Source organism: Microcaecilia unicolor, chromosome 5 (assembly GCF_901765095.1).
Source record: "Microcaecilia unicolor chromosome 5, aMicUni1.1, whole genome shotgun sequence".
Taxonomy (NCBI): Eukaryota; Metazoa; Chordata; class Amphibia; order Gymnophiona; family Siphonopidae; genus Microcaecilia; species Microcaecilia unicolor.
This window is the reverse complement of record NC_044035.1, coordinates 55,788,316-55,812,471: the sequence shown is the minus strand read 5'-3', so window position 1 is coordinate 55,812,471 and position 24,156 is coordinate 55,788,316. Positions and strand designations below refer to the sequence as shown.

Genomic DNA, 24,156 nt, shown 5'->3' with positions numbered 1-24,156 from the left:
CTGCGGTATCGGTGTTGCATACAACAGCGGTACCGACTGTCAACTTTGAGAATGGAATACTACCTTGACATCCCTATTGGAGCTCTGGTCTCGTTTGACACATCTTTGGTCTCAGTCCCCCTAAGGGAGTTTCTGACTGACAATGATGACATGCACAGGTACATCAGTGCAAGATCCCTGGAGTTCTTCTGAACAGACATCCTGAGGCATACTGTCTGCCCTTCTTCCATTGGCAATATGGGAGTAAAGGCTCTCTCCATCTCTGGGACCTTGCCCTCTACAGAAGTTATGGCAGCTGCCATCCTACTCCCTTGTCCATGTGGAGGTCTGACCCAGAGCTCACTTTGACCTCCTGGGACTTTTCATCTCCTTCTGGAGAACTGGGATCTACATCCTTCTTCACCTCTCCCTGATATTTCTGAGAGGATTTGGAGGTCTCTGTCGCTCTGCCTCCTCCCCGAGGAGACAGCATACTTGTACCTCTTCATGCCTTCCCTGGATTTGTCAGCCAGTAACCTTCTCGCTTCATGGTGGTTGGATGTGCAAGCTAGAGGTTATAGCAACTTGGTTGTGTGCCTTCCCAGTTGGTCATGCTACCACCCTAGCTTCATTTTGCTGGCTGCTCTTCAGTCTTCAGCTATACCGGCTCTCCATGAGCATATTCTTCAATGGCCTGGTAGGTGTCACCCTACGTTACCAACCTCTTTCTCCCCCACTGTAATTGGATCAGTTGGCTGAACTACCAGCCGTATTTTTATTTGGATCAAATGACACATCCTGTGCCTTCCGGAGCAGCTACCAGTGAGAGGCTTCGTTCACCCTTATGTCTGCCCTTCTCTATTTTCACTTGTTGGTCCTACAACGGGTGGATAGGTACCCATGCTTGGGGGTTCACCCTCTTCTGGGACAGCAGTGGCTGACCTTTTCAAAGACACACTTCCCACTGTATCTCAGAGGTTTTTGTTGGTGGCTTGGGCAGCACTCCCTCCTGTTGCGATGGAGTGGGTACACCATTTCTTCTATGTCTAACTGGGCTCAACTCCAGAACTTTTGTTCTCATCCTTGGCCTGTACCTTAATCTGGATATCTCTCCAGCCGTGGCAAGGGACAAGCTTGTCACTATATCTGGAGATCTGGATTACTGGACCAGCACCATCACAGAGGTCCAATCGGTTGAAGGAAAACTACTGTTTTCTGGGGCATGACCCTGGCTACTAAATTATCATTTAGAACATCTTTCTTCGGATCTCGGTGTAGCAAGCTACTTGCAGACCTGTGGTTCCAGGCTCTTACCTCTACCTTTCCACCATGTGTCTACCTGTCCATGCAGTATTCCTGTGCTGTCTGTGAGGTGACATATTTTCCTTTCTGGCTGGTTGGCTAGTGGAGAGCTCCATTTGGATTGCATTTATATGGCTTGCACCTCCTGGGAGGTGTTTCAGTCCCCAGGTTGCTTCTGTGCAGAACCCCTTTTTGTTTTTTTTCTAATCCTCAGGGACCCCCACCCCACATACACACACACAGCATTGGTGTTTCTCTCAGTGCCAGGAGAGTGACCACTCTGGTTGCGTTTGCCACCTGGGTTCTAGCCAGTCTGCTGCAGGGGCATAGTCAGACAGCAGATTTTGGGTGGGCCTAGTCAAGAAGTGAGTGGGCACCAAGAGTTCTTCTCCCCCCCCCCCCCCCCCCCCCCCAATGTGATGAGGCCAGTATCAGCAGCTTAGGAAGCTTAGACTGCTGAAGTGGAAAGCAGTGTTTTCAGCACCATCAGGGGGAGGTCTTCAGCTGGTGAAGCTTGGGATCCCCACTAGCTAGCACTAAATATGTGCTGCTGTTGGGTGGGCCTGGGCCCTAAGTGGATGGGCCCCGGCCCACCCAGGCCCACCTGTGGCTACGCCACTGGTCTGCTGGCCACTCCTAGATAGTTGCTGGTGAGGTTTTCTTTGCATGAGTGACACTCTCATGCCTCCATTTATATCCAAGTCACCTACTGGACTCTGAGTATTATCAGGCCCTATACTGCTCTACCATATAAGCCGTATGCCCACGCCATCTTGCTTTCTATTTTGGTAGTAGTGGTGCATGTCTTCCAATTTTAGCCTTAATGTAATGGTTTGAGCTGTTGCCTCTGACCTAGGCCAGAAAACCTAACAGTATAGATTCAAGTACCACTGTTTCTGCGGGTTTTACCTACATTATACTTCCTTTCCGGCACTGCCCACTTGATATGCGAGGTCAATTAGGGGTCAGCTCTCTTTTTACACTCTCCAGAACTGCCGGGTCTACTGATCATTATGAGATTGCAGTGCTACGTTCTTTGCCTGCTTATTATTTTTCTCCTAACAGGCAGTTGGGCCTTTGTTCTCAGCCTGCAAGTGGCCAACAAGGTGCGCACTCTAGAGCAGGGAACAGTCCGGATATGTAAAGGGGCCATCCCCTTGGGATTCATCCAATGTTCTCTTCTTCTTAAAGGTTACTCCTTTGGCCTCCCGCATTCATGGAGGCTTCTTCACATCAGTGTTATCTATGAGATCTTCTAACTCTGAGCTGGTTTTTTGCTTACTGCCACTTCGCCATTTTTACATCTCTTGATCTTTCATCTTGCCATTCCTCAGTCCTGTTTCAGGATCCTATACACTAGTCCTCTGTAACTGCTCTCCTCTCCTTAGGAGTTTGATCATTTTATCCATATTTTCCATGCTTTCAGCAGTGAGGTGACAGCAGGGGTTCTTATAATTCTCTTAGGATGGCCAGCTGATGAGTCATCTCAGTAGTGATGCGTATTAATGGATAAATGTTTCAACTTCAGTTGGTCATTTATTTGCAGTGGTGATTCTCTTTTTTGTATCTTTTCCTAATCTTCTTCTCTGGCATGCATGTGCTGCATCCCTTGCACTGTAAGTGTTCGTTAGCCAACCTTTTATGTAGTTGCCATCTAGGACCCGTAATCGCTATTCACCGTTAGCTTTCTTCTGAGAATTTGCAAGATTACTATGTAGTCTTCACTCTACGGATTCTCATCTCATTCCTGATTCAAGTAGCATACCTGCTACTTCTTGACCAGCGTAATAGTCAGTTTGCATCCATAGGAATAACTACATCATTTGGGTTTTGGAGCGTTCTGGGATCCAAGTCCACCCACCTTGGCCCATTTTTAATTCTGTCCCAGGCTCCACTTCTGACAACTTGCATTCCTATGTTTGGACCTTGCCTTTGTGAGGTGCAATTCGTTCATGATTTTTGGTTTCAGTGAGCCTGGTAGCTAGGGATTCCCCACGTGTGAGAATATTGGCCTGCTTGTCCTTAGAGAAAGTGAAGATACTTACCTGTAGTGGGTATTCTCCAAGGACAGCAGGCCATATATTCTCACAAACCCTCACACCTTCCCCTAGGAGTTGTCTCCTTTTTTTCTTTTTTGCTTAAACATTATACCGATGCTCCCACGTTAGCACAGCATGCAGCAAGACACTCGCACATGCGCAGTGGAGCATCACTTGCGCTGCAGAAGATTCTGTTTTTAAAAACTTGGTACAAGCTGTGGACAGGGCAATGTGAGACTGTATTACCCACATGTGAGAATATATGGCCTGCTACAGGTAAGTATCTTCGATTTACATGTAAAGAGCCTCAGGCAATGCTACTATTGTATTGAATCTGAGGTTAGTTTGTAAAATGAATGTTCACACTATATATGTCACCAAATATGCATGTTACTTAGAGGGACATAATCGAAAGGGGCGCCCAAGTTTTCCTGAGGACGTCCTCGCAGGACATCCCTGCGAAGGGGCGGGGAAACCTGTATTATCGAAACAAGATGGGCATCCATCTTTCGTTTCAATAATATGGTTGGGGACGCCCTTAAAGATGGTCATCCTTAGAGATGGTCATCCCCGATTTTCGGCGATAATTGTACCTCTAACCAGGAAATCCAGACTGCCCCCAACTTGATTGACTGCACTTTTTGTCCTTTTTTGTCCTTTAGATTGTAAGCTCCTTTGAGCAGGGACTGTCCTCCTTTGTTAAATTGTACAGTGCTGCGTAACCCTGGTAGCGCTTTAGAAATGTTAAATAGTAGTAGTAGTAGTAACTGAAACCGAGGACGCCCATCTCAGAATCGACCAAATCCAAGCCATCTGGTCGTGGGAGGAGCCAGCACTGCACTGGACTTCAGAAATTGCTCCCAGGTGCATTGCTCCCTTACCTTGTGTGCTGAGCCCCTCAAAACCCATTCCCCACAACTGTACACCACTACCATAGCCCTAAGAGGTGAAGGGGGGCACTTACATGTGGGTACAGTGGGTTTGTGGTGGGTTTTGAAGGGCTCACATTTACCACCACAAGTGTAACAAGTAGGGGGGGTGGGCCTGGGTCCGCCTGCCTGAAGTGCACTGCACCCACTTAAAGTGCTCCAGGGACCTGCATACTGCTGTCATGGAGCTGGGTATGATATTTGAGGCTAGCATAGAGGCTGGAAAAATATTTTTTAAAACATTTTGAGGGTCGGAGGGGGTTAATGACCACTAGGGGAGTAAGGGGAAGTCATCCCCGATTCCCTCCGGTGGTCATCTGGTCATTTAGGACATATATTTGTGGCTTGGTTGTAAGAAAATAAGGACCAGGTAAAGTCATCCAAGTGTTCATCAGGGATGCCCTTCTTTTTTCCATCGGTCGAGGACGCCCATGTGTTAGGTACGCTCCAGTCCCACCTTCACTACTCCTCTGACACGCCCCTGTGAACTTTGGTCATCCCCACGACGGAAAGCAGTTGAAGACGCCCAAAATTGGCTTTTGATTATGCTGATTTGGGCAGCCCTGTGAGAAGGACGCCCATCTTGCGATTTGTGTTGAAAGATGGGCGTCCTTCTCTTTCTAAAATAAGCCTAATAGTCTTATAGGTAATTTATAAAAGGCTCCATATTCAGTGAGCCTTTTGTAAAATAAGCTGCAAATTGTGAACAACCCTACTTGAACATCCCATATCCTAAATGGATGGCCTATGCAAAACTGCGCTTATAGATTATTTAATTTGGACTTTGCAGTTTTAATATTTTATTTGTGCCTTACTTCTTTGAAATGTCTGCACTGTTTATGATGCAATGGCAGTGGTAAATAAGCCCAACTTGAATTGGTGAAAGTGGAGGAGTAGCCTAGTAGAGCAGTAAGCTAAAAACCAAAGAAGCCTGATTTAAATCTCACTACAGCCCTTTGTGATCTTGGGCAAATTACTTCATCCTCCATACCTTCATGAACAAATTTAGAGGCTATTTTACTAAAGCTTAATCTGCACTAACGGACATTAGCGGGAACTAAATACTGTGCTTCCTATTTTATACCTATGGGTCATATGGCTCATATCACATGCTAATCTTTAGCAAAAGAGCTCCTCAGATTGTAAGCCTTTCAGGGACAGAAAAATACCTATTGTACCCGAATCTAATTCAAACGAGAGAGAGAGAGAGAGATCTACAGGGATTTCTGTAAATCCCAACTGATTTCCTTTTTTGTTTCTGTTTCAGTTACTACATTGATGGCCGTGTAGCCAAAGTAATGGACTTCATGAAAACTCGCCTGTTAGACACGCTTTCTGACCAGATTGGCAAGATCCAAAAAGTGAGTGACAATGTTTGTTTATTATACAGTGGGGGAAATAAGTATTTGATCCCTTGCTGATTTTGTAAGTTTGCCCACTGACAAAGACATGAGCAGCCCATAATTGAAGGGTAGGTTATTGGTAACAGTGAGAGATAGCACATCACAAATTAAATCCGGAAAATCACATTGTGGAAAGTATATGAATTTATTTGCATTCTGCAGAGGGAAATAAGTATTTGATCCCCCACCAACCAGTAAGAGATCTGGCCCCTACAGACCAGGTAGATGCTCCAAATCAACTCGTTACCTGCATGACAGACAGCTGTCGGCAATGGTCACCTGTATGAAAGACACCTGTCCACAGACTCAGTGAATCAGTCAGACTCTAACCTCTACAAAATGGCCAAGAGCAAGGAGCTGTCTAAGGATGTCAGGGACAAGATCATACACCTGCACAAGGCTGGAATGGGCTACAAAACCATCAGTAAGACGCTGGGCGAGAAGGAGACAACTGTTGGTGCCATAGTAAGAAAATGGAAGAAGTACAAAATGACTGTCAATCGACAAAGATCTGGGGCTCCACGCAAAATCTCACCTCGTGGGGTATCCTTGATCATGAGGAAGGTTAGAAATCAGCCTACAACTACAAGGGGGGAACTTGTCAATGATCTCAAGGCAGCTGGGACCACTGTCACCACGAAAACCATTGGTAACACATTACGACATAACGGATTGCAATCCTGCAGTGCCCGCAAGGTCCCCCTGCTCCGGAAGGCACATGTGACGGCCCGTCTGAAGTTTGCCAGTGAACACCTGGATGATGCCGAGAGTGATTGGGAGAAGGTGCTGTGGTCAGATGAGACAAAAATTGAGCTCTTTGGCATGAACTCAACTCGCCGTGTTTGGAGGAAGAGAAATGCTGCCTATGACCCAAAGAACACCGTCCCCACTGTCAAGCATGGAGGTGGAAATGTTATGTTTTGGGGGTGTTTCTCTGCTAAGGGCACAGGACTACTTCACCGCATCAATGGGAGAATGGATGGGGCCATGTACCGTACAATTCTGAGTGACAACCTCCTTCCCTCCGCCAGGGCCTTAAAAATGGGTCGTGGCTGGGTCTTCCAGCACGACAATGACCCAAAACATACAGCCAAGGCAACAAAGGAGTGGCTCAGGAAGAAGCACATTAGGGTCATGGAGTGGCCTAGCCAGTCACCAGACCTTAATCCCATTGAAAACTTATGGAGGGAGCTGAAGCTGCGAGTTGCCAAGCGACAGCCCAGAACTCTTAATGATTTAGAGATGATCTGCAAAGAGGAGTGGACCAAAATTCCTCCTGACATGTGTGCAAACCTCATCATCAACTACAGAAGACGTCTGACCGCTGTGCTTGCCAACAAGGGTTTTGCCACCAAGTATTAGGTCTTGTTTGCCAGAGGGATTAAATACTTATTTCCCTCTGCAGAATGCAAATAAATTCATATACTTTCCACAATGTGATTTTCCGGATTTAATTTGTGATGTGCTATCTCTCACTGTTATCAATAACCTACCCTTCAATTATGGGCTGCTCATGTCTTTGTCAGTGGGCAAACTTACAAAATCAGCAAGGGATCAAATACTTATTTCCCCCACTGTATATCCCCCCTTTTACAAAGCCGCACTGGCAGCTGCTGGTGCGGTAATACCGACACAGCCTATTCAGAGTGAATGGGCTGTGTCGGCATTATTGCACAGCTTTGTAAAAGGATTGGGGGGGGGGGGGGGAATTATTTGTTGTTTCACCTTTTGTATTTAAAACACAAAAGTGGTTTACAAAACTATACAAAATAGAGAGAAATAACAGATGAACCCCATTAGTTAGAGAATAGCAGAGATACAGATTAGAAAAGCAGTCAAGTATTCTCACTATAAATGTTGGTAAGCAAGTGTTGAAATTAATTTGCATATAATTTACCTATAGCCAATGGAAGAAGTTCATTTGCATAGACTGCTGAGTGATAAGAAAAATCAGGTGGGTAACATGCTCATTCAAAAAGACCTGGAGAGAACACTGGCCTATCTCATCTAACAACAGTGACCCCTGCCCACCTATAGCACTAAGCCTATTTTGAAAATGTGTTTTGAACTTCTTGTAAGACAATTCACATTGGAGAGGGAGAAGCCATGAATTCTATAGGGAAGGAGCCAATTAGATGAAGGCAGAGTAGTGGGAGGACTCTAACCTGGCATAGGAAACTAGTGGAATGGATAATAGGTTCTCATGTTGTGACCAGACTATAAGAGAGGGTATATAAGGTAGTAATAGCAAGGACAAATAAATTGGGATTCTGGTGTAAAAAGCTTTATGAGCAAGAAATATCAAACTGTATCTGAAAGAAAACAGGGAGCCAGTGACTATGATATAATAATGATGTTGCATGATAGAACTTGGAGGAGTTACACAGAAGCCTAATTGCAGTGTTTTCAATGGCCTAGAGATGCATAAAATAAGAGGACTTACTTTCACAGTAGACAGAATTACAATATGCAAGGCACGGTGTAACAAGAGCATGGATTAGGGTACATTGAGCTGATGTATCTAAGTAGTGTTTTAGTGAATGTATCAGCCAGAGAGCTTGAAAAGAAGTTCTTACTCTAGCTGAAGCTTGCACTTTGAACAAAACTTGGGAGTAATTGATAACCTCCAGGTGAAGCAGTGAGTCTGTTAGCATAATCAGAGAGCCATGGAGAAGGGGAGTGTAACCCCTTTCTGAGTGCCTAGGTGGATGCCTAGTGTAAGCCCGGTTCTTTAGGGATGAGGGGCACACAATCACATTTGTTGGTTGAGGGCAGGGCCAGGAGTGGTTGAGACCAGCAGGCTGAACAAGCAGGCATCAGACTTTAAGCACACTCTACACAAATGAGTCAGTCTACACCAAAGTCTTTTGTCTGAACCAAAACTCTTTGCTGTATCCTTCAACTGCTCAACTAAGTTGCACAAATGGTCAACTACTGTATATACAATGCCTCTCTCCCCTCTCCTTCAGTGGTGGAAAACACACTTCCTTTTCCTTATTTATCCTTTGATGTTCCCACCAGAGTGGTGAGGGTCATACACAGATTATAATTGCTGTACTCAGTATGCAGGATGGTAAAATTATCAGTGCAGTTCACACAGATGTTATCACAGATTAGCAGGCAGCTGGTTGTAGACTCAGTGGCTCTCTTGAATGATGATATCATATCAGGTAGAGGTCCTGTTATTTATACAGGGCACTTCTGGTTACTATTCCTGATGCTAATTTGTATTCTCCTTCTGCTCTGGATGGTACCTGCACCATAGAATCTATAGACAGGGTGCCTAGTTCAAATAAATAAAATTCAGGAAGTTCCTTCTTTTCTGAGACTAGAGGGGTGTAGAGGGTCCCCCATTCCTCCACACTAAACAGCCTCTTGTGGGTTCTGATGCTTGCCCTCTGTCAAATTTCTTCAATGCCTTACTAGTGCTATCCCATGAGGGCTTAGAAAGGCTAGTATATTTATTATGAGAATTTGCCATAGGCTTGGCAAGAAGGGTCTCCCTGGAGAATAAGGGTCAGAGTTGGGAGATGGAACCTCTGCTTGGCATGGAAATGCATTATATAATTGGGGGGGGGGGGGGGCTTCTGCTACCACCAGACCCTTCCCACTGATTATCACAAGCATTCCCTAATTTCTACGCTTTCCAAACGCTCAAACGCTTCTGAACTGCTCTACACAGTTCTACCTCCTTCTGGAAAGATCCTATGCCTTCCTGGCAGGTGTCAGGAAGCACAGAGTTTATGGAAAAGCCATACCTTGGTTACGATAGAGGGTGCCTGACTGCTGATGATGTCAGACAGACAGAATTCTGCTATTGGTTAAACCACATTGAATAATGCCAGCAGTGAAAATGCTGACACACTAATGAGTCCGGAAACAGCACTGAGAATTATTACTTATTACTGCTGAATTACTCATGATATTACAGGAGGAATTATTAGGCAGAGACCTCCCCATAATCCAAATGGCCAGAGATTTAACAGGATTCAATCTAAGATGATGATCCCAATGGTACAAAATCAGATGAATGGGGGTACACATAGGCCACAAGTAGGATATCATCTCATAATAGTAACTGCTTATACCTAAATCTTGGACAAAAGTAGCAAGTGGGGAGAGGAATATATTAAAAAGCAGAGAAGCCAGGATCAAACACTGAAAGACACCCCAGGGTAGTGAGTGAGGAAATAAGAAAGAGCAAGAACCACTGGAAAACATAAAAGATCAGGGATCAGGTTTGAGAGAAGGAGGCAAGCTAACATAATACCTATCCATCCACAACAAACTCAGAAAGGCAAAGTAGGACAAAATGTGGTACACTAAAATGGAAGTCGAGGAAAGATCCAGGGAGACACAGTAACACACAGTAAATGACAGCAAATTAAGACCCGCATGGTCCATCTACAGGCTTATTTTCGAAAGAGAAGGACGCCCATCTTTCGACACAAATCGGAAGATGGGCATCCTTCTCACAGGGTCGCCCAAATCAGCATAATCAAAAGCTGATTTTGGGCGTCCCCAACTGCTTTCCGTCGCAGGGAAGACCAAAGTTTACGGGGGCGTGTCGGAGGTGTAGAGAAAGCGGGACTTGGGCGTGCCTAACACATGGGCATCCTCAACCCATAATGGAAAAAAAAAGGGCGTCCCTGACGAGCATTTGGACGACTTTACCTGGTCCAGTTTTTCTTAGGACCAAGGCACAAAAAGGTGCTCGAACTGACCAGATGACCACCAGAGGGAATTGGGGATGACCTCCCCTTACTCCCCCAGTGGTCACTAACCCCCTACCACCCTAAAAAAAACTTTAAAAAAATTTTGTGCCACCCTCTATGCCAGCCTCAGGTCCATTGCAGCAGTATGCAGGTCCCTGAAGCAGTTTTAGTGGGTGCAGTGCACTTCAGGCAGGCGGACCAAGGCCCTCCCCCCCCCCCCCCCACCTGTTACACTTGTGGTGGTAAATGTGATCACTCCAAAACCCACCATAAACCCACTGTACCCACATCTAGGTGCCCCCCTTCGCCCGTAAGGGCTATGGTAGTGGTGTACAGTTGGGGGTAGTGGGTTTTGGAGGGTTCTGCACACAAGGTAAGGGAGCTATGTACCTGGGAACTATTTCTGATGTCCACTGCAGTGCCCCCCTAGGGTGCCCGGTTGGTGTCCTGGCATGTCAGGGGGACCAGTGCGCTATGAATGCTGGCTCCTCCCATGACCTAAGGGCTTGCATTTGGTTGTTTCTGAGATGGACATTCTTAGTTCCCATTATCACCGAAAATCAGAAACTACCAAGTCTAAGAACGACCTAAATGTCAAGATTTGGGCATCCCCGACCGTATTATCGAAACGAAAGATGGACACCCATCTTGTTTCGATAATATGGGTTTCCCCGCCCCTTTGCTGGGACGTCCTGTGAGGACATCCTCAGGAAAACTTGGGTGCCCCTTTCGATTATGCCCCTCCTAGTCTGCCTGACAAAGGCGAAGCTGCACCCGTCACTCTGTGCAGGTTATAGTCATTCATGCTTAAACACTGGTTGACTATTTGCCATCAAGCCAACCACATATAGGTAGTTAAATACAATGTAGTTTTAGGCTTAGGTTTATTAAACACTTGCTATTCCACCTTTCAACAAAATCAAGATTGTGTACAATTCAAATTATATGAAAAAGGAAAGGAACTTCAATGCTTAAGAGATAGAAAAATCACAACACCGCTCTACATCATCAATAAAAAAAATTTTATAACCAAAATTATTGCTAACAGCATTTAACTTGCTAATCTCAATATTAAGATGTTTTCCCCTCTCCCTTGAAATGTACAGCACCCTCACTCATAACATATGATAATAAAGTGATATACAATACTCACACTTGATCTTCATCTGTCTTTTTCCATTTGTGGGACACGTACCATAGAAGTCCACTTGGCACTGGCCTTAGTTCTATTCTCCGAGGACAAGCAGGCTGCTTGTTCTCACTGATGGGTGACGTCCGCGGCAGCCCCTCCAATCGGAATCTTCACTAGCAAAAGCCTTTGCTAGCCCTCGCGCGCCGATGCGCACTGCGCATGCGCGGCCGTCTTCCCGCCCGAACCGGCTCGTGCCGGCCAGTCTTCTTTTCTCCGCGCTCGGTACGGTTGTGCTTTGCCGTTCGTGCCCCGAAAAGTCGACCTCGCGCGTCGTTTTCGACTCGTTTCTGTTAGAAACTCTAAAAATTGTTTTGGAAAGACCTCTTGTGGTTTTTCCCTTCCTCTAGTTCGAGTTTTTTTCGCCCCGGTAAGTTTTCTTTCGTCGTCGGGGTAGGCCTTACTTAGGCCCCGGTCGAAATTTCCTTCCTCTAATTTTCTGGTGCCAAATTCCGCCATTTCGACTTTTGATTTCGCCGGCGTGATTTTTCCGCCCATGACATCGAAGCCTTCCAGCGGCTTCAAGAAGTGCACCCAGTGCGCCCGGGTAATCTCGCTCACTGACAGGCACGCTTCGTGTCTTCGGTGTCTGGGGGCCGGGCACCGCCCTCAGGCCTGTAGTCTATGTTCCCTTTTACAGAAGCGGACTCAGGTAGCGAGGTTAGCCCGGTGGAACTTTTTGTTCTCGGGCTCTTCGTCGGCATCGGCACCGGGGGTATCGAGTGCATCGACGTCTTCAGCGTCCAGACCTTCATCCTCGGCCGCCACTGCATCGAGTGCATCGAGGCATCGACCCTCTGCATCGGCGCTGAGACATCGGACGACTGTATCGACGTCGGTGGTACCGGGACCTCGTCTGCTGATGTCGTCGGACGGTGGTGCTTCGTCTGGAGTGCAGGTGAGGGCTGTCCATTCCCCTGCTGGTGGCGGTGAGCCTTCGGGTGGGTCTCCCCCTACCCTGAGGGCTCCTGCGGTACAGCCCCCCCGAGATCGACCCTCTTCGGTCTCGGCCCCGAGGAAGAGACGGCTGGATTCTACGTCCTCGTCGGTGCCGGGGAGCACCGGTGACGTGCTTCGCAAAAAATCTAAGAAGCATCGACATCGGTCCCCTTCCCGTGTCGGCACCGAAAGCTCTGGGTCGCCGAGGGAGTCGGCACCCAGCAGGCATTGGCACCGAGAGGACCGCTCACCCTCTGTCCAAGAGGTGTCGATGCGCTCCACTCTGGACAGCCCGGAACAGCCTCCACGCCCGGAACAGGTTCTGACGTCGACGCCTGCATCGACTTCCATGCCTTTTTCTGCAGCCGCTCTGAACGAGAGCCTCCGGGCCGTTCTCCCAGAGATTCTGGGAGAGCTGTTGCGCCCTACCCCTCCGGTACCGGCGGTGCTTGCGCCACTGGTACCGTCGAGCGTGGCGCCGGCTGGTCCATCACCCGGGGTGAGGTCTCCGGCGTCGGTGCCGCGTGCGGTACCGACTGCGGTCGCCTCCCAGGAAGGCTCCCCGACTACGTCGGCGGAGGGAGCTTCGCCGATGCGGGCGAGGGAGTCTACCTCTCGACGCCCCCATCGTGGACGTGGCTCCACGGAGTCGAGCCGGGCACGGTTGCAGACACAGGTTCGTGAACTTGTGTCTGACACCGAGGGTGAGGCCTCGTGGGAAGAAGAGGAAGACATCAGATATTTCTCTGACGAGGAGTCTGAGGGTCTTCCTTCTGATCCCACTCCCTCTCCTGAAAGGCAGCTTTCTCCTCCTGAGAGTCTGTCTTTCGCTTCCTTTGTCCGGGAGATGTCTACGGCCATCCCCTTCCCGGTGGTTGTGGAGGACGAGCCCAGGGCTGAAATGTTTGAGCTCCTGGACTATCCTTCTCCACCTAAGGAAGCGTCCACAGTACCCATGCACCATGTCCTGAAAAAGACATTGCTGGCGAACTGGACAAAACCTCTAACTAATCCCCACATTCCCAAGAAGATCGAGTCCCAGTACCGGATCCATGGGGACCCAGAGCTGATGCGCACCCAGTTGCCTCATGACTCTGGAGTTGTGGATTTGGCCCTAAAGAAGGCTAAGAGTTCTAGGGAGCATGCTTCGGCGCCCCCGGGCAAAGACTCTAGAACCTTAGACTCCTTTGGGAGGAAGGCCTACCATTCTTCTATGCTCGTGGCCAAAATTCAGTCCTACCAGCTCTACACGAGCATACATATGCGGAACAATGTGCGGCAGTTGGCGGGCTTGGTGGATGCGCTCCCCCCTGAGCAAGCCAAGCCTTTTCAGGAGGTGGTCAGGCAGCTGAAGGCGTGCAGAAAATTCCTGGCCAGAGGGGCGTATGATACCTTTGATGTTGCGTCCAGGGCCGCTGCTCAAGGTGTGGTGATGCGCAGGCTCTCATGGCTGCGTGCCTCCGACCTGGAGAACAGACTCCAGCAGCGGATTGCGGACTCGCCTTGCCGTGCGGATAACATTTTTGGAGAGAAGGTCGAACAGGTGGTAGAGCAGCTCCACCAGCGGGATACCGCATTCGACAAGTTCTCCCGCCGGCAGCCTTCAGCATCTACCTCTACAGGTAGAAGATTTTTCGGGGGAAGGAAGACTGTTCCCTACTCTTCTGGCAAGCGTAGGTACAATCCTCCTTCTCGACAGCCTGTGGCCCAGGCTAAGCCCCAGCGCGCTCGCTCTCGTCAGCAGCGTGCGACTCAGCAAGGCCCTTCGGCTCCCCAGCAGAAGCAAGGGACGAGCTTTTGACTGGCTCCAGCAGAGCATAGCCGACATCCAAGTGTCAGTGCCGGGCGACCTGCCAGTCGGAGGGAGGTTGAAAGCTTTTCACCAAAGGTGGCCTCTCATAACCTCCGATCAGTGGGTTCTTCAAATAGTCTGGCAAGGATACACCCTCAATTTGGCCTCCATACCTCCAAATTGTCCACCGGGAGCTCAGTCTTACAGCTTCCAGCACAAGCAGGTACTTGCAGAGGAACTCTCCGCCCTTCTCAGCGCCAATGCGGTCGAGCCCGTGCCATCCGGGCAGGAAGGGCTGGGATTCTATTCCAGGTACTTCCTTGTGGAAAAGAAAACAGGGGGGATGCGTCCCATCCTAGACCTAAGGGCCCTGAACAAATACCTCGTAAAAGAAAAGTTCAGGATGCTGTCCCTGGGCACCCTCCTTCCCATGATTCAGGAAAATGATTGGCTATGCTCTCTGGACTTAAAGGACGCCTACACGCACATCCCGATACTGCCAGCTCACAGGCAGTATCTGCGATTTCAGCTGGGCACACGTCACTTCCAGTACTGTGTGCTACCCTTTGGGCTCGCCTCTGCGCCCAGGGTGTTCACAAAGTGCTTGGCTGTAGTAGCAGCGGCACTTCGCAGGCTGGGGGTGCACGTGTTCCCATATCTCGACGATTGGCTGGTGAAGAACACATCCGAGGCAGGAGCCCTGCAGTCCATGCAGATGACTATTCGCCTCCTGGAGCTACTGGGGTTTGTGATAAATTATCCAAAGTCCCACCTTCTCCCAGTGCAGAGACTCGAATTCATAGGAGCTGTTCACGCTATCCAAAAATACTAGGACTAGAGGGCATGAGTTGAAGCTACAGTGTGGTAAATTTAAAACGAATCGGAGAAAATTTTTCTTCACCCAACGTGTAATTAGACTCTGGAATTCATTGCCGGAGAACGTGGTACGGGCGGTTAGCTTGACGGAGTTTAAAAAGGGGTTAGATAGATTCCTAAAGGACAAGTCCATAGACCGCTATTAAATGGACTGGAAAAATTCCTCATTTTTAGGTACAACTTGTCTGGAATGTTTTTACGTTTGGGGAGCGTGCCAGGTGCCCTTGACCTGGATTGGCCACTGTCGGTGACAGGATGCTGGGCTAGATGGACCTTTGGTCTTTCCCAGTATGGCACTACTTATGTACTTATGTACTTATGAGCTCTGCTGGACTCTCGGATGGCTCGCGCCTATCTCCCAGAGACGAGAGCCAACAACTTGTTGTCCCTCGTCTCGCGGGTGCGAGCGTCCCAGCAGATCACAGCTCGGCAGATGTTGAGATTGCTGGGCCACATGGCCTCCACAGTTCATGTGACTCCCATGGCCCGCCTTCACATGAGATCTGCTCAATGGACCCTAGCTTCCCAGTGGTTTCAGGCTGCGGGGGATCTAGAAGACGTGATCCACCTGTCCACGAGTTTTCTCAAATCCCTGCATTGGTGGACGATTTGGTCCAATTTGACTCTGCAGATCAATCTTCTGGAGTTACGAGCAATCTGGAACGCTCTGAAGGCTTTCAGAGATCGGCTGTCCCACCAAATTATCCAAATTCAGACAGACAACCAGGTTGCCATGTATTACGTCAACAAGCAGGGGGGCACCGGATCTCGCCCCCTGTGTCAGGAAGCCGTCAGCATGTGGCTCTGGGCTCGCCGTTACGGCATGGTGCTCCAAGCCACATATCTGGCAGGCGTAAACAACAGTCTGGCCGACAGGTTGAGCAGGATTATGCAACCTCACGAGTGGTCGCTCAATTCCCGTGTGGTGCGACAGATCTTCCAGGTGTGGGGCACCCCCTTGGTAGATCTCTTTGCATCTCGAGCCAACCACAAAGTCCCTCAGTTCTGTTCCAGGCTTCAGGCCCACGGCAGACTGGCATCGGATGCCTTCCTCCTGGACTGGGGGGAGGGTCTGCTGTATGCTTATCCTCCCATACCTCTGGTGGGGAAGACTTTGTTGAAACTCAAGCAAGACCGAGGCACCATGATTCTGATTGCTCCTTTTTGGCCGCGTCAGATCTGGTTCCCTCTTCTTCTGGAGTTATCCTCCGAAGAACTGTGGAGATTGGAGTGTTTTCCGACCCTCATCACACAGAACGAGGGGGCGCTTCTGCATCCCAGCCTCCAGTCTCTGGCTCTCACGGCCTGGATGTTGAGAGCGTAGACTTTGCCTCTTTGGGTCTGTCAGAGGGTGTCTCCCGCATCTTGCTTGCTTCCAGGAAAGATTCCACTAAGAGGAGTTACTTCTTTCTATGGAGGAGGTTTGCCGTCTGGTGTGACAGCAAGGCCCTAGATCCTCGCTCTTGTCCTACACAGACCCTGCTTGAATACCTTCTGCACCTGTCTGAGTCTGGTCTCAAGACCAACTCTGTAAGGGTTCACCTTAGTGCAATCAGTGCATACCATTACCGTGTGGAAGGTAAGCCGATCTCAGGACAGCCTTTAGTTGTTCGCTTCATGAGAGGTTTGCTTTTGTCAAAGCCCCCTGTCAAGCCTCCTACAGTGTCATGGAATCTCAATGTCGTTCTCACCCAGCTGATGAAACCTCCTTTTGAGCCACTGAACTCCTGCCATCTGAAGTACTTGACCTGGAAGGTCATTTTCTTGGTGGCAGTTACTTCAGCTCGTAGAGTCAGTGAGCTTCAGGCCCTGGTAGCCCAGGCCCCTTACACCAAATTTCATCATAACAGAGTAGTCCTCCGCACTCACCCTAAGTTCTTGCCGAACGTTGTGTCGGAGTTCCATCTGAACCAGTCAATTGTCTTGCCAACATTTTTTCCCCATCCCCATTCCTGCCCTGCTGAACGTCAGCTGCACAAATTGGACTGCAAAAGAGCATTGGCCTTCTATTTAGAGCGGACACAGCCCAACAGACAGTCCGCCCAATTGTTTGTTTCTTTTGATCCCAACAGGAGGGGAGTGGCTGTAGGAAAACGCACCATATCCAATTGGCTAGCAGATTGCATTTCCTTCACTTACGCCCAGGCTGGGCTGGCTCTTGAGGGTCATGTCACGGCTCATAATGTTAGAGCCATGGCAGCGTCGGTAGCCCACTTGAAGTCAGCCTCTATTGAAGAAATTTGCAAAGCTGCGACGTGGTCATCTGTCCACACATTCACATCTCATTACTGCCTGCAGCAGGATACCCGACGCGACTGTCGGTTCGGGCAGTCAGTTCTTCAGAACCTGTTTGGGCTTTAGGATCCAACTCCACCCCCCGAGGGCCCTGTTTGTTTTGTTCCAGGCTGCACTCTCAGTTAGTTGGTAAATTTTTTTAGGTCAATCTCAGTTCTGTCCTCGCCGTTGCGAGGCCCAATTGACCATGGTTGTTGTTTTGAGTGAGCCTGGGGGCTAGGGATACCCCATCAGTGAGAACAAGCAGCCTGCTTGTCCTCGGAGAAAGCGAATGCTACATACCTGTAGAAGGTATTCTCCGAGGACAGCAGGCTGATTGTTCTCACAAACCCGCCCGCCTCCCCTTTGGAGTTGTGTCTTCCCTTCTCTTTGTCTTGCTACATATGAGACTGGCCGGCACGAGCCGGTTCGGGCGGGAAGACGGCCGCGCATGCGCGGTGCGCATCGGCGCGCGAGGGCTAGCAAAGGCTTTTGCTAGTGAAGATTCCGATTGGAGGGGCTGCCGCGGACGTCACCCATCAGTGAGAACAATCAGCCTGCTGTCCTCGGAGAATACCTTCTACAGGTATGTAGCATTCGCTTAATCCGCACCTGGAGCTATTAACATGGCTACTGACCTTTACATAAGGAGAGTAATAAAAGCAAGATAAAAAGGAAACCAATATGACTGAGATATTAAAGGCAAATGAGATGGCATTCATGAAATACAGGAAAACTCAAGAAGAGGAACACAAAGAAGAAAACCGTAAGAAACTGAAAGAAACCAAGAGGGAGATACATCTGGCAAAAGTAGAGACAGAGGAGAAGATGGCTAGAAATGTAAGGAAGGGAGACAAACATTTTTTCAGTTATATTAGTGAAAGGAGGAAGGCTAAAACTGGAATTGTGAGACTGAAAGATGCTATGGACAGATATGTGGAGAGTGATGAAGAAAAAGCAAACGTGCTAAACAAATAATTCTGTTCTGCATGTACCCAAAATGACAAGATGACCACTGGAGAGAATCGGGGATGACCTCCCCTTACTCCCCCAGTGGTCACTAACCCCCTCCCTCCCACCCTCAAAAACTATCTTTAAAAATATTGATTGCCAGCCTCTATGCCAGCATCAGATGTCATACTCAGGTCCATAACAGCAGTATGCAGGTCCCTGGAGCAGTTTTAGTGGATACTGCAGTGCACTTAAGGCAGGCTGACCCAGGCCCATCCCCCCCTACCTGTTGCGTTTGTGGAGGAAACAACGAGCCCTCCAAAACCCACCAGAAACCTACTGTACCCACATCTAGGTGCCCCCTTCACCCATAAGGGCTATGGTAGTGGTGTACAGTTGTGGGTAGTGGGTTTTGGGGGGCTCAGCACACAAGGTAAGGGAGCTATGTACCTGGGAGCAATTTATGAAGTCCACTGCAGTGCCCGGTTGGTGTCCTGGCATGTCAGGGGGACCAGTGCACTACAAATGCTGGCTCCTCCCATGGCCAAATGGCTTGCATTTGGTTGTTTCTGAGATGGACATCCTTGGTTTCCATTATCACCGAAAATCAGAAACGACCAAGTCTAGGGACGACCAAATCTAGGGATGACCAAATTTAAGGATTTGGACGTCCCTGACGGTATTTTCGTAATGAAAGATGGACGTCCATCTGCTTGCAAAAATACGGGTTTCCCCGCCTCTGGGTCGGGACGTTTTGCGAGGATGTCCATATCAAAACATGGATGTCCCTTTCAAAAATGCCCCTCCTCGTCTGATCTTCATTCTCAAGTCTTCAAATGCCTGCAATGGCCTTTGGCTTTGTAAATACTGTCAAAATGACAGTAACTGTTGCTTAGATATCAGGAATGGATATTCATTGTGTGCTTTCAGTTCATCTCATTTAGGGCTTCTTTTACTAAGTGGCAGTAAGTCAAACACAGGCTTAGCACTCGCTATTATAGAAGTACTGCCAGGCTAGCACAGCAGCCCGGCAGTACTTCCCACCCCTACCGTGTCGTCATTTCTGGCGCTACAAAAAATGTATTTATTTTTGTAGCGCTGGACTGTACCCGGGCAGTGCCACACGCTGCCCAATTACCGCCGGGTTAGCATGGGAGCCCTTACTGTCAACTCAAAATGGCCACATGGCAAGTGCTTTAATTGCCGCCTGGCCATTTCCTGCAGGAAAGCGAGACCTTCCCCTTTTACCAACTGTGGTAAAAGGGGGCCTCGGCGCACATGTAAAACACACGCTAATGCCAGCGCCGGCCCCTTTTTGCCACAGCTTGGTAAAGGGGGCCTTAAATCCGTGTAAAAATACATGCAAAATCAATTTAATAAACCTACAAATTAATATGCTTAAAGCTGTTTTCTATGAGTGTAAACATTTTCTTTCCTTATTGCTCCACCAGACCGGTCCGCTCACTGGGGTTTGTACTGTGATGCCAGTAGGTAGAGACTATCTATCTATATATTTGGATTTATTAACCACCTATATGAAGAGATTCTCCCAAAACGGTGTACAGCAGGCACAATTTAACATAAAACTTGGTAAACTTGGAAGCAGCAACCATAAAACAGAATTATGATAAATGTCAGTACAATACAAACTATACCATGATAGGCAGCATGAAGAACATTCAGATAACATAGATATAATACGATGTCAGCTTAATACCAATGAAACACCTAATAGGTGATCTTATTTATTGTTATTTATGTATTTATTTAAAAAAAGCTTATAATCTGCCTATAACCTGGGCAGATTACAAGACTACCAAATAATAACACATCCACAACCACACATCTATTCTACTGCAGCCCAATATATAAAGTACCAACAAAATCAATCAAAAAATGCTTGTTCAAGAAAGTGCTCTTTAAAAAGCTTCTTAAATTGTGCAGTACCCCAACATAATCACAATATTCCAGGTAGTGCATTCACAAAAGTGAACCAGCCACCGAAAAGACTGCAGCACGAGTTTCAGCATATCTTGATGCAACCACCCCATCAAGAGACAAGTTCATCCCTGCCTCTGACCTCAAACATCTCCCTGGTTGATATAACACCAAGGCCTGAGAAAAATACCAAGGGACGGTTGAGTATAGTACTACTACTACTACTACAAATCCCGGCAGCGGGAAGGAAAGACTGGGGATATTTCCTGCCCCAAAGACTCCACTAGACCATCAGGGTGGCTTCAGGTATGTGCCAGGAGGGCACCCTGCATCTCAGGGGAGGAGAGGCAAAGCATTCAGATCGTGACAATAGCAGGGAGGGAGCACCGCGGGCCACTGGAAGCGCAAGGCCCTGTGCGACTGCCCCTATCGCCCCTGCTAAGACCAGTCCTGGGGCCAACTCAGGAATAATGTCAGGAAATACTTTTTCATAGAGAGGGTGGTAGATACAGGTATGCCATCCCACTGGAGGTGGTAGAGATGAAAACGGTAACAGAATTTAAAAATGCGTGGGATAAACACAAAAGAATCCTGTATAGAAGATATAGAACCAAACAAGCTTAGCAGTGATTAGATGGCAATACCACTAATAGGGAAGCAAAGCCAGTGCTGGGCAGACTTCTATGGTCTGTGCCTGAAAATGGCAAGGACAAATCAGGATCAAGTATACGTATGTAGTATCTCATCATACCTTATACTAAATGGCCGATATTCAGACCAAGAGAGTTAGCAGGAATCCAGAGGTTTATTGAATATCCAGTTTATTTTTAGCCAGTTTCAACATAACTGGCTGAGTAGATATTCAGACTTAGCCAGTTATCTTGAAACCAGCCAAAGATAGCCCACATTTTCAAGCAGCCACATTTGGCCGCTAAACTTGGTTCGCTAACCACTAACTTGTAATATTCAGTGGAGGATAGCCAGCTATCCCCCACTGAATATTACTGATTAGCCAGTTTTCGGGCATTGAACCGGCCAGGTGCTGATCCTGGCCAGTTAAATGCTTTTGAATATCGGGGGTTCTGAGTTTATCTTGCTGGGCAGACTGGGGACCGTACAGGTCTTTATCTGCTGTCATCTACTATTTTCCTATGTTATGTTACCTCAATAGCATACATTAGAATTTGGAGAATTTTTGAGAACTGATGTCATGATAAGTGTAGTTTTCCTCTGCATTCTTCTGTTCCAGATATTTTAGATTTCTTGCAAAATGGTTTGGAGAAGGGCTGGTGTTTGCCTCACTGCAGGTACAACTGCCTGTTCTGTCCCGTTTTAGAGGTCTAGTGAAGGGAAAGAGCTTGGCTTCACATTCAGATATAGTACATTTTTGTCCATGAGATTAATTTATCAATCCACCACATCATCCGTTGATTCCACCATGGGATTTAAATTTGGTTTAAATTTGGTCTCTCTTAGATCAGCCTCCTTTTGAACCTCTAGATTCTGCAAACATAAAAGATACCACCCTTAAGACAGTTTTGCATTTGGCTATTTGTTTGGCTAGGCAAATTTCAGCGTTACAGGCCTTGTCCTATAGAGAACACTTTTTGGTCTTAAGCAAACTAAAGGTTGTGCTTAGACTGGTCCCATCCTTCCTTCCCAAAGTGGTATCATTTATCCATCTGAATCAGACTCTCTCTTTACCTGTTTTTCAGTGCAGTTGTCTTCCACAAAGTGGATGTGGCATGCATGTTGAAAAAGTACCTGAAGAGTATGGAGACAATAAGGAAATCAGATAAGGTTTTTATTATTTTAGGTAGAACCCATAAAGGGGAAGCAGCATCAAAAGAAACAATCACTCAGTGGATTAGAGGCTATTGCTTCTCCGAGGTCATTCAGAAGTTTTGAAAGCTCATTCTATAAGCCTTAAGGGGTCAGTCTTGGGCACAGCACTCCTTAGTTCCTCCTTTTGGAATTTGCAAAGTATCAGTCTGAAAATCGATGCATTCTTTTGTCCATCGCTACAGATTGGTTGTTTAAACTCAACGAGATGCAGCCGTTGGGGCACTGTTCCCTCTAAGCTGAGTGGGGGTCCTCCAACTGCATTGCTGCCAGTGGGGGGGGGGGGGGTGATGCTTTAATATTGTGTTTTCAATTACTAGGGCCAGGCAAGTTCCTTGGAGTCCTTCAGAGCTTGCCTGTCTTTCACTACTGAAAGTGAAACAGCAACCCCTACTGGCCAAGACTGTAGGTAGAGGACTCCTACTCAGCTTAGAGGAAATAGTGTCTTTGGGTCAAAGTGATAGTGGCAGGGATTTCAGTGCCCCACCCTCAGTAAGTGCTGTTTTGGTACATCCCAAGTACCTGTTCTAGTGTGGTGGGATGATAAAGAAGAGTAAATTAGTTCTTACCAGCTAATTTATTACCACTGTTCGCGCATCTCATCCCCACTGATTACCACCACAAACCTGTGCCTTCCTCCTTCAGCTCAGTAGCTCTCAGTCTCTACCGGCTGACAGGACAGCACAAACCCAATCATCTGGACTGATCTGGAGGGACTCAAGGAAATAAAATTAGCAGGTAAGAACTAATATGCCCAAGTGAAAAACATGAAAAACAAACTAATAAAATGTATAAAACTTTTAATGTTCAAACATGTGTCAGTGTGTCTCCTCTGTCATCTGTCTTTCTGTCATTCTTTCTTTTGCATGGTCCTCTGAAATCTTTCTTTGTATATTTGATGGAGGGGGAGAAAGATTGGGATCGGGCCCATTAGCTAGTCACACCCTTGGAAGGAGACTCTGTCTTTTATTACAAGCCAGGAGTAAGGCTATGCACAACACTGGTCTTTAGAATGACGCCTCTGAATTCCTGCTGCGCTCAGTGGCCAGACTAATCCTAGCAATAATCCTGAGAAGCATGGCAATACCTTGGAGCCTGTCTATTTCCATACCACAATGAATCCTCTGTGTCTTGTACATTATGATTCATAGTGTAATCCCCCATTATAATGGGGATTACTAAAGAACCTGATGTCCAGATGATCAATTCCCCACGCTGTTCCAAAATAATGCTGTAAAAATAGCACAGGAACATTGCTTGGAATTAACTTTCCAATGATCAATGCTAATAACAAGCGAATTTAAGTGATAGTGCAGGAAATTGGACTAGGATCGCGTCCCTCCTCCATTCAAGGTATCACGGGTTCAGGGGGTTCACGGTTGCAGTCACTGCTAGACTACCAGGGTGTGGGCTAGACATCTGGTGATCTACAGACTTCTGTTGGATGGGTGTCATGTCGGTGTCCAGGGGTGTGTGGGAACTTGGGGAGAGGTTGCAGTCACCAGGGCCATACCCCTTGGGGGGGGGGGGGGGTCCACTGGAACCCCAGCTGACAGTGACAACCAGGGCAGAGAGCTGCATCCTGCTGCCCAGCTGCTGTCCTGCTTCTCCTCCTGCCCTAAAGCCAGATCCAATCTGGCATAGGCTTTTAAGCAGTAGAGTGCCATTGTTCAGCACATTTTATCTAAAGTCATGGGGTGCAGGAACGAAAGAGTGCACCAGCATGTATTAGTATGCTACTTGCATTGATCTGCTGTGCACTTTCGTTTTGGTGCTCTGGGCTGCTGATAATGAAGCGTAGGTAAATGCAGGCGCTCAGGGCCACCGAGAGGGGGGGCAGGGAGGGACAAAATTCCCCGGGCCTGGGCCTTCAAGGGGGGCCCGGCGCCAGGGTCAGGCCACCGGCGCTGCAGTCCCCGGTCTCACCTGCCTGCCTCCTTGGCTCCAAGCCCCCTGCATACGAAGCGGCAGTCACAGATCGCCTACCT

At 48.0% G+C, this 24,156-nt stretch overlaps 1 protein-coding gene across 1 annotated transcript in view; it reads left to right on the top strand.

The window, feature by feature from the left end:
• Positions 1 to 24,156, top strand: part of LOC115470042 (inactive heparanase-2-like) — a 260,196-nt gene that overhangs the window by 100,482 nt on the left and 135,558 nt on the right. Inside the window, exon 4 of the mRNA XM_030202916.1 lies at positions 5,517 to 5,610. Within this exon, the coding sequence (XP_030058776.1) occupies positions 5,517 to 5,610 (94 nt within the window). The remainder of the gene's footprint in view (positions 1 to 5,516; positions 5,611 to 24,156) is intronic.